Source organism: Triticum dicoccoides, chromosome 2B, assembly GCF_002162155.2.
Source record: "Triticum dicoccoides isolate Atlit2015 ecotype Zavitan chromosome 2B, WEW_v2.0, whole genome shotgun sequence".
In the NCBI taxonomy this organism is placed as follows: Eukaryota; Viridiplantae; Streptophyta; class Magnoliopsida; order Poales; family Poaceae; genus Triticum; species Triticum dicoccoides.
The window spans coordinates 562,967,402-562,982,377 of record NC_041383.1 but is presented as its reverse complement, the minus strand read 5'-3'; the positions used below and the strand labels follow the sequence as shown (position 1 = coordinate 562,982,377).

At 47.3% G+C, this 14,976-nt stretch overlaps 2 protein-coding genes across 2 annotated transcripts; both read left to right on the top strand.

The window, feature by feature from the left end:
• Positions 1–272: 272 nt before the first annotated feature.
• On the top strand, positions 273–3,619 carry LOC119364862 (general transcription factor IIH subunit 2-like). The gene is made up of 4 exons (XM_037630421.1): positions 273–780; positions 1,722–2,183; positions 2,269–2,635; positions 3,150–3,619. Exons 1-4 carry the CDS (start codon positions 448–450, stop codon positions 3,278–3,280), a joined length of 1,293 nt encoding a protein of 430 aa, XP_037486318.1. The 5' UTR covers positions 273–447; the 3' UTR covers positions 3,281–3,619.
• Positions 3,620–8,981: 5,362 nt separating this feature from the next.
• LOC119364861 (E3 ubiquitin-protein ligase WAV3-like) lies at positions 8,982–14,501 on the top strand. The gene is made up of 2 exons (XM_037630420.1): positions 8,982–9,466; positions 12,369–14,501. Exons 1-2 carry the CDS (start codon positions 9,248–9,250, stop codon positions 14,235–14,237), a joined length of 2,088 nt encoding a protein of 695 aa, XP_037486317.1. The 5' UTR covers positions 8,982–9,247; the 3' UTR covers positions 14,238–14,501.
• The last annotated feature ends 475 nt before the right edge of the window (positions 14,502–14,976 follow it).

Here is a 14,976-nt window from a genome sequence, read left to right as displayed (position 1 = left end):
AGTGGCCTAGCGCTGTACCGCAAAAAAAATAAAAATAAAAAACACGCCACACACCCGAGCGCAGAGGGAGGAGTCGAGGACTCGAGGCGGCGGCTAGGGATTGACCGCACGCTTCCTCTGCTACACTACGGCTGCGGCCGAGCCTCGAGCACCCCGTCCGTCCGGCGACGTTCTGCCCCCGCCGCCCGCCGCTCGCTGGTGTGTGTCCCGCCGCCGGCCCCCTCTCGCCTCCCCCATCTCCGTTCTGAACCCCGAGTCCCGACCTCCTGCTGTCCCGCCTGACCCCCAACGCCGAGACAGCTCAGAAAGGTCAAGAAAAGCCCCCCACAAAAGGCCCAGGAGCCCCAAACCCAAACACAGCCGCCCAGGCCCATCATCTCCTGGTCCCGACCTCGCACTCCCCATCCCAGCATCCAACTCCAACTCCACCTCGCCGCCGCCCCCACCATGTACGGCGTCGGCGTCGGCGGAGGCGGAGGCGGCTTCAACGCGCCGTCCACGGCCTCCGGGCGGCGCAAAAACCAGGAGGACGACGAGGAAGAGGAGGAGGAGGAGACCGGCGACGGCCGCGTCCTCGAGGCGTGGGAGCGCGCCTACGCCGACGACCGCTCGTGGGAGGCGCTGCAGGAGGACGAGTCCGGCCTGCTCCGCCCCATCGACACCAAGAACCTCGTCCACTCGCAGTACCGCCGCCGCCTCCTGCTCCGCTCCGCGGCCGCCGCGGCCCGCATCCAGAAGGGCCTCATCCGCTACCTCTACATCGTAATCGACCTCTCCAAGGTTAGTTGCCACGCCCTTTTCTGATTTCCTGTCTGTTAGGTTAGCCATTACCTGGTTGGGGATCAATGGGGCTGCCGAGCAATGCTGATGGTGCTGATCTCCCTTTGTATTGTTTATTATGACATCCCTACCGAGAGTGATCTGGTGTTCTTGCACACTGTCTATCGGGATGTGGACCAGAGTCACCATTGGTGAAGTGGTGGCTGGGGATCAGCTCTAGTGCTTTGGATTGATTTGTATGTTAGTAGTTTCACCGAGCTGCTTGTGGTTCTTTGCAGAGAGAATGCAGGTCCGCATCCAATAGTGGTGCTTCATTTTGTTTGCGTAGAAAGAACCAGTAGACGATCTGATTTCTGTCCTTTAACTGTGCTGATCGTACTACAGTTCACGCATATCTGGAAGCTTGCCTTCTTGCTTACTGTTCTCTTTTAATAGCTGAATGTGTGTGTTGACATGTTATAGTTGGTGTGTGTTAGGGCATTTGGTAGGGTTTGTTGATATGGCAGTTATCAGGGGCAGACTAGGGGCGAAACCAAAAATTTAATGGAGGGATGTGAATCATTTAGTGCAAGGAATTGGCCAGCTAGTGTCAAAACTATGCCATAAGAAAATAACAGCTTTGCTGTTGAGTATCACTTAACATAATAGTAAAGAGTTTATGTTGGTTTCGCAGAACTTTATATGTCTTGTGCATGTATTCTTTTAGAAAATGTTCATGTTGTTTCCTCTTCATCACCATTTCCTTTCGCTCTTGCAGTGTAGCTGATAACATAATATTTGAGCAGCATATATTGTCTAGTTTGAACAATTAGGAATTTAGGATCCTCAAAATCTGTTGTTGGTAATTTGTGTGCGTTGCATTTTATACTGTTCACAACTTACGTTTCTTCTTTTCATTCTCTTGTAATCACCTTTTGTCTGGTTGTATTTTGCTCATTTAGGCAGCTTCAGAAATGGATTATCGCCCTAGTCGAATGGCTGTTGTTGCTAAGTGTGCTGAGGCATTCATAAGGGAATTCTTTGATCAGAATCCCTTGAGCCATGTTGGGCTAGTGACAATTAAAGATGGCATTTCTCATCGACTTACGGAGATTGGAGGGAGTCCAGAGTCACAGATTAACGCATTGATGGGCAAGCTTGAGTGTTCTGGTGATTCATCTCTTCAGAATGCTCTAGAACTTGTCAATGGTTACTTGAACCAGATTCCTTCCTATGGGCACAAGGAAGTATTATTTTTATACTCCGCACTGAATACATGTGATCCTGGTGATATCATGGAGACAATAGAAAAATGCAAGAAATCCAAAGTTAGATGTTCGGTTATTGGGCTTGCTGCAGAAATTTTCATTTGCAAGCATCTCTGTGAAGAGACTGGTGGATCATACACGGTTGCACTAGACGAGGTGCTAAAATATGCTTGTGTTTGTAGCTTTTACTCTTGATAATCAAATCCTGTGATGATGAGATAATGTTTCTTTCTTTTGGCAGTCCCACTTCAAGGAATTGCTGCTTGAACATGCTCCTCCACCACCTGCCATTGCAGAGTATGCTGCAGCTAATTTGATTAAGATGGGTTTTCCACAGAGGGGAGCAGAGGATCTTATCTCCATCTGCTCTTGTCACAAAAAAATTAAGTCTGGTGCTGAAGGTTACATATGTCCCAGATGTAAAGTTAATGTATGTGAGCTTCCCACGGAGTGCCGAACATGTGGTCTAACACTTGTTAGTTCCCCACATCTGGCACGATCCTATCACCATCTCTTCCCTGTAACGCCGTTTGATGAGGTGACGTTCAAATTAGGTCAAAAGGGAGGACAAAATTGTTTTGGCTGCCAGCAGAGTCTCATTAATACGGGTATGCTGAAACACATCTCCACCCAAATATGCTGCCTTCTTGATTCGGTTAATTTTCTTCAAATGAGGAAATATATCTTTAATGTCCTTGGTCTCTGTGTTAGAAAATGAGTAATTATCATAATGAAGCAGTTCCAGTCTTTGTTGCCTTATTTATTTTATGTCCTTCCATTTAGTGGGTTGTTATTGTGTATACCATGGTGTGCTTTCTTTATCCATGTTATTGTCACTTGAGAGTGAAGTGTGGATTATCAACTTAACCCCACGAACAAAGTTGCATAGCGCACCAGCCTTAAATTCTTTCAGCATTTAGAAGCGAACTGTCAATGGAACATAACTTAGTTCTGCAGTTTCGAGAGTGGTGAGAATTATTATCCTTCTGAATTCACATGATTTTCTTTTCTTGACAATCTCATTTATGTCTTTGTTCTATGTTATGCTAGTAGGAGTATCTTATATATTCTTGTACACTGTAATCATGAGGTTCATTGACTATAACTCCATGAACATTGCAGGTGGCCAATCTAATATCCATGTCCGCTGTCCAAAATGCAACCACCACTTCTGCTTCGACTGTGATATTTACATCCATGAGAGCTTGCATAACTGCCCCGGTTGCGAGAGTCAGCGCAGTTCATCTCGATAGAGACGCTGCCATCATGTGCATTGTTCAGGTGTTGATCCCTTTTTGAGTCGGAGCTACGCATTGTTGTAAGCTTTCTGGTGCGCTGGCATTGATGACAGTATTTGCTGGATAATCAAACGGTGTACAGATAACACCTGGCATCCTTTTGTTGGCGCCGCTTGTTAGATTGGGCTTAGCTAGTTAAGCTATCGATGATGCAATTAGAGGTGGAGGTGCTGAGAGTAGAGCGTTGTGTTGAGAAGAGACTTGAGGAATGTACGACGTGAAGAATGGAAACTTGGTAGCTCTTGCTGTTTTTTCTGAAGCAAGATCAATATATGTTATTTTCTTCAGTGTCTTCGCCCGTGCCTTTGCATGCTACCGCGGGGTCAACTTGCATAGAAACAGCTTTCTTCTAGGTGAGATAGATGAGATCTGCCATTTTTGCGCAGAGAAAACAAGCCGTTGTGCCGTGTGAGAATCAGCCCAGTAGAAAGAAGCGTTCAACTAGTGTATGATTCTTTTGGTTTGCCACTATGGATCGAATTTGCATTTAAACTATTTTGACATGGTGCATACTGAATCTTTTCGTTGTGATGTTATACACGAATCGTTGATAATACAGTAAGTTTTTAAAACCTTTTCCGTGATGTGGTCTGTGGCCAGCACGCCATGGGGATTGGCAATTGCATCGTCTTGTTGGTTGAAAGTGCAAGGGATCACCGTATTTCCCCTGGAGGCCATGCTTGACCTTGACGTCGAGTACTACTGCTTTGCACAAGTGTAGGATTACAGGCGGAGGGAAACGTTTGTCCAACGAACGTTACGATCTACGCTACGGCGGTCACTGCTGGAGCAGGGCCCGAGACGGAGACGGTGCTGATGGCCGCCAGGTTGGCGGCGGTCGACGTGGACGTGCAGGCGCAGGTGCAGTGCGCGACCGTCGGCGTCCCTTGCAGCTTTCTGATAATGCCGTCCGGCACTCACTCACTGCTGCCTGCCTGCGCGCGGGTGATGCGGCCCGTGGGCCATCGAGCCCGTGCAATGATGACACCACCGGAGTGGACTTTCGCCCCGTCCCGTCCCGGAGGGACAGCGACATGGCTCGCCATCACGCTGCTTGCTTGGCTTTGCTTTGCTCCTCCGCCGCACCAGGCTCTGCTCTATCGTTTACAAAGGCAACAGCTAGAAGTGCGCCGGTCGATCATGCATGCCCCCCTTCCCTTTCCGGCTCCAGACCCCAGCCTAGGGGTTGGTTATGCTATGCACGATTCAGTCAGCTGCATGCATGATTCGCGCCGGCACTGCCCGTGAACCGGCCGCTCATGGCGCAGTTATAGCCGGCCGGGCCGGAGGAAGGTGGTAGCGCCAGCCGATTGATCTAGGTCCTTTTTGCTGTGTTAACAAGTGCGTGCGTGCATGCTATAAAGTCCAAAGCTTTTCGGGTGCAATTTGCCAAAGGTGTTGTGTGTGTGTGGTGGTCGCCTTTTGGGACGGGACGCGCCTTTTCGCAGCCCGTAAGTTTACCACAAGCTTTCTTTCTTTCTACTAGCACCAAAGAGATATCATGCCCGCTTTTGCGGCTGAAATGAAATCTACAGCGTGAAAAGTGCAGCTAGCCACCGTTTACTCTGTGGACGAAGGTGCACTGCGTGCTTCGCTCTGCAGAACCCCCTAAAAAAACCAGCCCGTCAACGCAGCAGGTGCAGCATTATTTTTTCCCGATACGCCACGCCCCCCTACGTACGAGTCGTTCCATCAAAGTATAATAAGCGTGGATGTACTCTGCCTTGAACCGAGTAGCGCATGCATGCATTCGGTGAATCTCGTGCGTCACGCACAAAATATATAATTATATTTCTGTTCGTTGAGCTAGCTCAGCTCGCCTACGCGCTGAAGCAGACGACCCAGCGGCTGCATCATATTGGTGTGACGATGTAACTCGGTGGTGGTTCACCTGCATCGGGGAACTTAATCGGGTCCCAACTACTGGATCCTCCTCCCTCGTCTCCTCGACCGGCATTGCTTGTTCCGTCGGTACAAGGATGGATGACGTGACGGGAAACGCGTTAGGGTTAGGCTGCTTGGCGCATGAGCACTGCGCACTCCAATAGCATGATCGGTCTTCCACGCCAGGAAGTTAGTTCGTTCTCAAGGGGGGCAGCGGACCCCGAAAGCATGAGCAGCTTGCCGTTGCACTTGCCTGCCAGTGCCAGCCTACTGGACAACGGTGGAGTGTTTGATAGACTAGACTAATAACATCGCCATGAATTTTTCTCCATTATGGAAAAGGAGGACAAGTCAAATTACCGCTTGCATGATATGCCGTGGATTTTTATTTTTCCTCCTCCCCGTTTTCGGTTCCTTTTCTTATGTTCTGTTTTGTTTGCTCTTTTTGCGCCTATTTTCGCTTTGAAGAGCTTTCAGCTCCATGCCTCCATCTACCCTTGTGAAATCTTGTCGTGTGTGTTAAAAAAAATCTATTCCCGCCAATAAGACAAATTATATCGTTTTAAAAGGAGAAAACAAGTAAGCTTTTTTAAACACAATACAGACGCAAACGCTCACACATACGCGCATACACTCACCCTATGAACGCACACACGCACACCCTATTCATATGAGCACCTTCGAGAGACTGAACCAACATATCATCTTGAGATTTACGAAGTCATCCTAGGCGCCTCGTCGTCGACAGAAACGTCTCCTCCCACTGAAAGCACATCGCCGAAAATCCTGAACTAAATTTAGGAATAATGCGAGCACCAGGACTTGAAACCTGGTGGGCTAGGGATACCACTGTCCCTCTAAGAGCATCTCCAATAGTCTGTCCAAATGTAAAAATACCTAACTTTTGGATCGTCTGAGGCAAAAAACGATGCTCCAACAGACGATCCATATGCAAAAATATTTGGACCGCGGCCTCCCGGTGATGTAAAATTGAAAACTTGTGATGCAAATTTACATCACGAGATGCAACTGATGTAAAACCGCGGCCGCCCGCCAAATGCCCAACCGCCACTTCATTCCCCTTCCGCATCGCGACCGCCTGCCCCCCGCCGCCCCGCCACAGCTCTCCGACGCTGCCCACCGTAGATCCAGACCGCCGCCGCCGATACCACCCACCTGGGCCGCCGCGCCACCCCATCGCGTCCGCTTCCGCTCCGGCCGCCTCCGCCCCGCCTCCTCTCTGGCCGCCTCCGCCTCCGGTCTGATTCGTTCTCCGCCCGGCCCCGACCTCGTCCGCCTCCGCTTTGTCCGCTTCCGCCCGGCCGCGCTCCGTCCGAATCCTCTTTGACCGCCTCCGCCTCCGGTCCGTCCGCCGTCCCGCTCCATCCGCCTCCGCCCCGCGCCGCACGCCGCCGCCCCGGCTCCGTCCGCCTCCACCCTGCGTCGAGGCGAAAAAGAAGGGGGTGAAGAAGGAGGACGAGGCCGGCCCCTCGACTGTGATCCCTATCGAGTCGTTGGATGAGGACTGGGGTGACTCCGTGGAGGAGGACGAGGGGTGCGATGACCCGACCAAGGACGAGTTCTGGGAGCAGTTCCGCAGCTCCGACGCCGAGGAATAGTTTCATCTAGTAGTTCGAATAAGTAGTAGTTGAATTTGTGTATGAAACTATGTGGGTTTCATGTCTGAACTATGTTGAGATGAAGTAGAGTTGGTCGTTTTAATCTTCGTTTTGGACCATCTATTGGAGTTGCTCTTTTTTTTTACATCTCCGTTTTGGACCATCTGTTGGGTTGAGCCTTTTTTGGAGATGTAAAAAGCACTTCTTGGTGCTTCAAATTTGGACCATCATCGGTGTGGACCACCAAAATTTGAACCATCTATGGAAGATGCTCTAACCATTCAACCACAGGTTGGTTCGCGAAAACAAGTAAGCTTACACACATGGGTTTTCCCTAAAATACAAGGAACCAGTTAGGCCCCGCTTGGATTACCGTTTTCGCTCATATTCATCTGGTTAAGGATACACATTGGACACGTCGTTTTGTTTCCAGGTGGAAAATCAGGTGTGAATGATAGTTTACGCCTGTAAAATAAAAACAAGTGCAGAAATTTACACCCATCCCAAGCGGGCCCTTAGAGAAAATCTCCAATGACACCAATACTATTGCCATTCATGTGCTTTCCAGGCCTTCTCTTATATCTTTTCCTTTTCTATTACATCTCCTATTTGAAGATTATTATGAACATGGCCTTTTTCATTTGGGGACCTTCTACATCTCTGTTGCACAGTTTTTGTCATTGTCATATCTCCTTTTTTTTTACTCCCTCCTTCGTCACAAGAACAAGATGGCATAGAGCATGAAGAAATCATTGACATATTGTCATCAAGATGGTCCTACGCCTTATACCTAGACATATTTTACAAAAGGAGTAAATTTCACACTTTATTCTCAGGGTGTGATCTTGTGTAGTCATATTGTCCCTTTTTGGTCTCATGCCGCATCTATCTAATTCATTATTTCCCCAAACTAACAAGGTCGGTCCATTTTATTAGGATGACATGGCAGTCGACTAGGCAGACAACTCAAATCCTTGTCCACTATGGTTGTATCTGATATGGCTCATCAATTATCGACACAATTTCTTATAGTCATCTAGGGATGACAGTTTTGCCCATTGGTATGGGTACCCGTAGGTACCCTGCCCGAATACAGTGGGCATGGGATGAGACTTTGTACCCGGTAATGGTATCCATACCCGCAAAATATGGCTAGGGCAGCGGTATGAAATTGTGTATGTGGGTAACCCAATGGATACCCAAAAAGAGTTAATATATAGAAAAAAATATATCCTATGTCATGTGGGGTTAACATCAAACCCCTACGATCCTACCAAAAACCAAAACCCATGATTCCCGAAACCAGTTGTAGCCCACCGGCTTGCCACTTCTCATATGTCTTACGTGATTAATTTCTCTATTTTTTTATATGGTAATGCAATATATTGTACACACCGGATATCCATTGGGTAGGGGCATTGGTGTCAATTTGTGCCCACAGGTACTGAAGTGGGTGGGTACTGAAGTGGGTGGGTATAGATGATTTCTGTGGGTATAAGTTTGGACAGAAGGGGGTTGTGCCGATCCATACCATATCTATTGCCATAATGCGTCCTTACAAATGGATCCAGCTAGCGGTTGAAAAGAATTTATTCTCTTCGTCCTTATCTCCTCGTTTTCTGCGGTTGAACTTTGACCATTTTTAGCATCAATAGTATATTAATTATCCATTAGTTACATGAAATAAAAATTTAAACAATATGTTTTACCTTGTATTGAATTGTATAGTTGCACGTACATATAAGTATTTTGATTCATGATTTTAACTGTTAAAATATAAGTTGCACGTACCAAAAGTATAACCATTGTAAAAATTATTCAAATACGAATTCAACAGCATTTTTCTTTTGTTCTAACGTTTTGCTAGTCAAATATGTGAACAAACTTTAAAATGTAAGGAGAATGTATATTTAAACACTGCCGTCCCCGTTCAAGCGCTCCACTGGCAGGGGCGAACCAGAATTCAATGCACCGCCTCCGGCGTCCTGTGACCTCCAGCTCCAACTAGGCGCTCCCCCCTCACCGCCGCCTCTCCGGGGGGCTTGATTGCTGTGTAAAAAAAGAAAAGAAAAAGAAACGCCGTCCCGAAAAGGAGCCAGCCAAACCCCCGTCGTCACTCGTCACTCGATTTAAACCCCCACGCTGACCTCTGCTCCGCCTCCCTTCCCTTCCCTTGGCATCCCTTGCACGTTTCTCCTCTCCTCTCCTCCCTCCCGCGGGTCAAACCAAGCCAAAGGACACAAGAGAAGAAGCCGCACCCAAACGCTCCACCTCCAGTCCCCAATGTCGTGCCGCCCCCCCTCCAATTCCACCACAGCCGCAACGCGCCGCCCCACCATAGCGGCGGTATAAGAGCCCGGGCGGAGAGAGCCGGGTTGGGTTGGGCTTGGGAACTGGGATCGCGGCGCGCGGCTGGCCGATGGAGAGCGCGTGGAGGAAGGCCAAGCGGGCGCTGGCCCTCCGGCTCTGCCTGCACGTCCCCGCGGTGGCCGACGGCGGCGAGCCGAGGCCGGCGGCGTCGGGCGCCGGCGGCTGTCGGGGCGAGGCGGCCGTGACGGTGGGGTCCGCGCCCGAGGAGCCGGTGGCGGGAGGCGGCGCGTTGCGGAGGTCCAAGTCCGGGAGCAGGTCCTCCTCCAAGGTGAGGCAGTTTCCGTTTGCATTTTCCGAGTAATAATAATACCTTGCGTTTCTAATGCAAAATAAATGAAAATAAAATCGGGAGCTCTGCATTTACTGAATTAGATTTAAAATGCTGGTTTGTAGCGAGATGCGTATCCGTCCGCGCGAATTTTGGGTTCGCCTGACCTGCCTACGATGTATCACCGGCAGACGACCGATTTTCTGCATGTCCACGATATTTTAGACGTTGTCCCTTTTTAAAGCGTTTTATTTACAAGTTCAGCGCTCTTGGAAGAAGAAGATACTTATGTGGATTACCACTCCTGTAGACTGCAGCCGAGACTGCAGCCGATTCCGAGCGTAGCCATCCTCCTCGTGATCGCCGCCGTTGCTTTGTTTCGTGCGCCCCCTCCGAATCATACATGTCCCTGTTTTCAATCCTGTTACTACTACTAGTATTGCCGTGGCTTTGGGCCATTCACTTCTTTCCCTCGGCAGCAGATAGTAGTACGTACTAGCAAACTTCCAATACGGTGTTGCGCCAGCCGTGATCTGCTCAGCACCATATCTTTTTAAGCTAATCCATATTTGACTTTGCATTGGATATGCATAATTGCGTACAACGTGGACCCACTTTCCTATTGCATCCCACTATTAATGAATTCCACTTGCCCCCTCCCCTGAAAAGGACCGCGAAAAGCTCGCTTCCTTTGCTCATCACCTGCCCGTGGCGCCGTCACGTGGAGCAAATCCCCAACTCTTTCCTCCTACCACCAGCTTTCTGTCTTTATGGCAAGCGTTCCAACTTGGCACCAGCGATGCAAATTGATGAAATTGTTTCTTGTTTATAGCAATTTTTCTGTGGTGAATGGGCTTTGACTGCCAACTGGAACTGCAACTGCATGCATGGTTTGACCATGCGTACTATGACAATTCAACAAGCAGCCTCACGAGGATTGCGCCTCTTTACTTGACATTTTGCTGTGCACTTTTTTCCCATGTACTCTCTCCGTTCCTAAATATAAGTCTTTTTAGAAATTTCACTACGGACTACATACAAAGCAAAATGAGTGAATCTACACTCTAAAATATGTCTATATACATCCGTATGTAGTCCGTAGTGGAATATCTAAAAAGACTTATATTTTGGAACGGAGGGAGTAACAAATGAACTTTTGTAGAGCAGGATTTGAATTACTTCTGATGCATGTAATCGCACGTTTATGTTTCTGTGCGTTCTTTTTTTGTAAGTTGGACCGGAGCACAGCCTGCACCTAGTTTAGTTTTGGTTCTTTTGTTATGTATCACATTCTTGTAGGTTATGTCCTTCGAGTTGGCGAGTTTACTTTGCATGCAAAGTTGGCCTTTACCATTTGCAAAACCATTGAACTTAAATATATGGGGTTGAAACTTATGGTGGTGATAATATATTCAAAGTGAATGGTCAATTGCTTCAGTATAACAACATGTGGGGATAAGACCAGAATTTTTCTTTGCTTTGAAAGTTGGTGGTAGGCAGCTTGGCCCTGTTCAAAGGATTTACTTGGTTTGTACTTTGATTTTGGCAAATTCATGAAATGGCTAACCTCGTTATGTTTGTAAAAGTTGACTGGCGCAAACATTTACCTCATGTTTGTAGTTGTTGACACATACAGTTACACTTTCTTGATGAAATATCTTGGTTTGGCAAATTCATGAGACCGTTAACTTTATCTTTGTAATAGTTGACACAACCAATTACATTTTCTCGATGGTGATGGACCAATAAAAAACAAAGTGCTAGACTTGATGTTCGTTTACCCTGCTCTTATAATGGAGTTTGATTTGTGGTTTGATAGAGTTGTGCCATTGTCTTCTCTTTTTATCGTGTATGTAAGGTGGTACTGGACCCAGACACGGGAAAATGTCCTTTCGTATGTTGGCAGGGTCAAAATGGAACTGAATGTTTGTCCTTTCCATGCAAAAATAGAAACAGTGAGCATTTTCCGGAAACTTAAACAGAAAAGTTCAGAGCTTAAGCGGAAACTTTGCCCCGGAAAAAGATACATAGTCGGAATAGCTGTTTCTTCTGGAAACAGAAACAGTTCCGGAATTTCTCTTTATGTAACTGTGTGTCTAGCTCATACTCAACTAGCCAAAGGCCCATCCACAATAACCCTAAATTCTTTTCCTGTCTAGCTCCCGATCTTTTCTCTTAGAACACAATGCTACCCTCTAGGCTCGCACGACTCGGAGAACCTGTGGTCATGCTGATACATTTTGTTGTTGTTATGCTGCCAAAGGTGGAAATAAATACTTTGTCATTTTCTAAAAAAAAAGCACTCTTTCATCCAACTACCAGAGTTCTTTCTTCAGGGCAAACGTTCCAACTTGGCACTATGCACTATCTATCGCAAGAAATGCAAATTGATGAAATAGTTTAATGTTTAAATTATTTTTGTGTCTCGACTGCCAACTGCATGCTTGGTTTGACCATATGGGTGCCAATTCAACAAAATCTCGTAAGGATTAGCTCATTGAGGTGACATTTTGTTGTTCATGCTCGCCGACTTTTCATAAAAGAAAACTGAACTCTTTACAACAGAAATTTAAGTACTTACGATGTAATGTCATGTACTTCCCTCTGTAAAGAAATATAAGAGCGTTTAGATCACTAAATATAAAAGCGTTTAGATCACTAAAGTAGTGATCTAAAGGTTTATGTATTTTGTTTCTTCTAATTTAATCAGGAGCACAGCCTGCAGTTTGCCTTTTTGTGTAGGATATCCTTTGAGTTAATGAGTTTACTTTGTGTGCAATGTACCTTTTACCATTTGCAGAACAACATATATATGTGCCATCCAAGAAGCTGTTTATTTCTGCCTTTTGTGTAGATTTTGATGGAACCATATTGATCTCTATTTTGTTTTGTATTTGAACAGAGGAAATGTGCAATATGCTTTGACTCTATGAGATCAGGCCATGGTCAAGCCTTGTTCACTGCAGAGTGCTCTCACAAGTTTCATTTTCACTGCATCTCATCCAATGTTAAACATGGGAATCATGTCTGCCCAGTCTGCCGGGCAAAGTGGAAAGAGATACCCTTGAATCGCTCACTGTCTTCCCACATTCCTGATGGAAGACGTGGAATTAATGGAGTCCAATTGCCACAACAAGATGCCTATGTGGCTCTTCTCCATCAAGTTCCAAACCGTCAGCGAGGAGTTCGTCGATTACATACTTCTGAGCCAACAAACTTCAATGACGATGAACCTTTACAGCAGACAGAAGCTACTGACAGTCTTAATTTCCGGTCTAAGAGGACTGCAGAAATCAGTACATATCCAGAATTCTCATCCATTCCACAGTCATCATCTCAAGATGGATTTTCTGTCCTGATCCATCTGAAAGCTCCCAGTGCTAGCTCAGACCAGGCCACAGGCAGATTGGTCAATGAAAGCTCAGTTAGATCCCCAAGTGGACGTGCTCCTGTTGATCTTGTCACAGTGATTGATATTAGTGGCAGTATGGCAGGCACCAAGCTGGCACTGCTAAAGCGGGCAATGGGCTTTGTGATTCAACACCTTGGACCATCTGATCGCCTTTCTGTAATTGCTTTCTCATCTTCTGCCCGAAGGCTGTTCCACCTTCAGCGCATGTCGCATTATGGCAGGCAGCAGGCCTTGCAGGCTATTAACTCGCTTGGTGCTGGTGGTGGCACAAACATTGCTGATGCACTTAAGAAAGCTACGAAGGTGATTGAGGATCGCAGCCATAAGAATTCTGTGTGCAGCATCATTCTTCTCTCTGACGGGCAAGATACCTACAACCTTAGCTCAAATGTTCGAGGGGGCTCGAAAGATTATAGCACACTTGTCCCGCAGTCTATTCTGAATGATACACGGCATATGCTGCCTATTCATGCTTTTGGATTTGGAGCAGACCATGATTCAGACTCCCTGCATTCAGTTGCTGAAGCTTCTGGTGGCACATTTTCCTTTATCGAAGATGAAGGCGTGATGCAGGATGCGTTTGCTCAGTGCATTGGTGGGCTTCTTAGTGTTGTGGTACAGGAGATGCGACTCAACATGGAATGTGTTCATCCTGGTGTTCAACTCTGTTCCATCAAATCTGGTAGCTACCCAAGCATGATGGCAAGGGATGGGCGGAGCTGTTCAGTTGATATTGGTCATCTGTATGCTGATGAGGAGAGGGACATTTTGCTGTCAGTGAACATCCCGCAGTGTCGCGAACAGACCTCACTGTTAAAGGTTGCTTGTTCTTACAGGGATCTAACAAATGAGACTGTCAAGCTTGAAGTTGATGAGGTGAAGATCAACAGGCCGACATCCACCATATCTGAACATGTATCCATTGAGGTTGATCGTGAGCGGAACCGCATACAGGCCGCTGATTCTATTGAATCTGCGAGGGCTGCTGCTGAGAGGGGTGCTCTCGCTGAGGCTGTGACCATTCTGGAGGACTGCCGGAGGAGATTATCAGAGTCCTTTGCAAGCAGGAGCGGGGACCGTCTGTCCTTGGCCCTTGACGCAGAGCTGAGGGAGATGCAGGAGAGGATGGCAAGTCGCCAGCTATATGAAGCTTCAGGGAGGGCTTACATGCTATCTGGACTGAGTTCGCATTCCTGGCAGCGAGCGACGACGCGCGGAGACTCGACAGAGAGCAGCACCATTGTTCACTCTTATCAGACGCCATCCATGGTTCAGATGTTACAGCATTCTCAGAGCCATATCCCTTCGCCTCCGAGCCAGCAGCCACAAGCCCGGCCACCCAGGCCGTCGGCAAGGTAGTTGAACCGTTTCGTCTTGGCAGTCAAATGTGCTGACGATGGCGAAGGATGTCGCCTTAGCTTTCATAGTTGTTTCCTTGATTGTTGGCACATAGTACCTGTTGATTCTTCTGCTTATTTGTTTAGTTGAGACTCTCGTGGTGGGTTTATACCGAAGAGATTGAGCTGGGTAATGAAAACCGCGTACATTCTGGGATATCTGTACTATGTATTACCCTGTTCTGTCAGGAATAATATTTGGGAAATGAGGCTGGAATTGTAAATAGTCTGGTATCCTAAATTGTTTTCCTTGAATCCTAAATTCTTCTGCCTATGTATACACTGCATTCTAGAAACGTGCTGGCATATTGCTAGGGTATGCTATTGGAGTGTTTCTTTTTCCTTGCAATCTCATCTCCTACAGATGATGTATAAGGGTATCTCCAATGGCGACTCACAAATTTCCTCCCGCGTCCGTATGTGGACAGGAGGATCAGTCCACGGACACGGATGCGGGAGGCCGCCATTCAACGGTGTCCGCATACATTTCAAACACTTTGGCAACAAACCGGATGAAATTCGTACAAACACGACGGATTTCATACATACCGGACGACATTCATTCAATCATGACGGATTTTCGTTAGATTTCGAACATTTAAAACAAAAAGAAACCGTTTTGACCCGACCCTAAACCTATCCTACGCCGACGTCAAAGCCCTTGTCGTCCTCCATCCGCCGCCTTCATGACCATCGATGAC

Bases quoted from the DNA above. Each gene is read 5' to 3' on its own strand.
- LOC119364861 (XM_037630420.1), top strand. From the start codon at position 9,248: ATGGAGAGCGCGTGGAGGAAGGCCAAGCGGGCGCTGGCCCTCCGGCTC. The intron at 9,467-12,368 runs GTGAGGCAGTTT...GTATTTGAACAG, and splicing joins GGAGCAGGTCCTCCTCCAAG to AGGAAATGTGCAATATGCTT.
- LOC119364862 (XM_037630421.1), top strand. From the start codon at position 448: ATGTACGGCGTCGGCGTCGGCGGAGGCGGAGGCGGCTTCAACGCGCCG. The intron at 781-1,721 runs GTTAGTTGCCAC...TTGCTCATTTAG, and splicing joins TCGTAATCGACCTCTCCAAG to GCAGCTTCAGAAATGGATTA. The intron at 2,636-3,149 runs GTATGCTGAAAC...TGAACATTGCAG, and splicing joins GCAGAGTCTCATTAATACGG to GTGGCCAATCTAATATCCAT.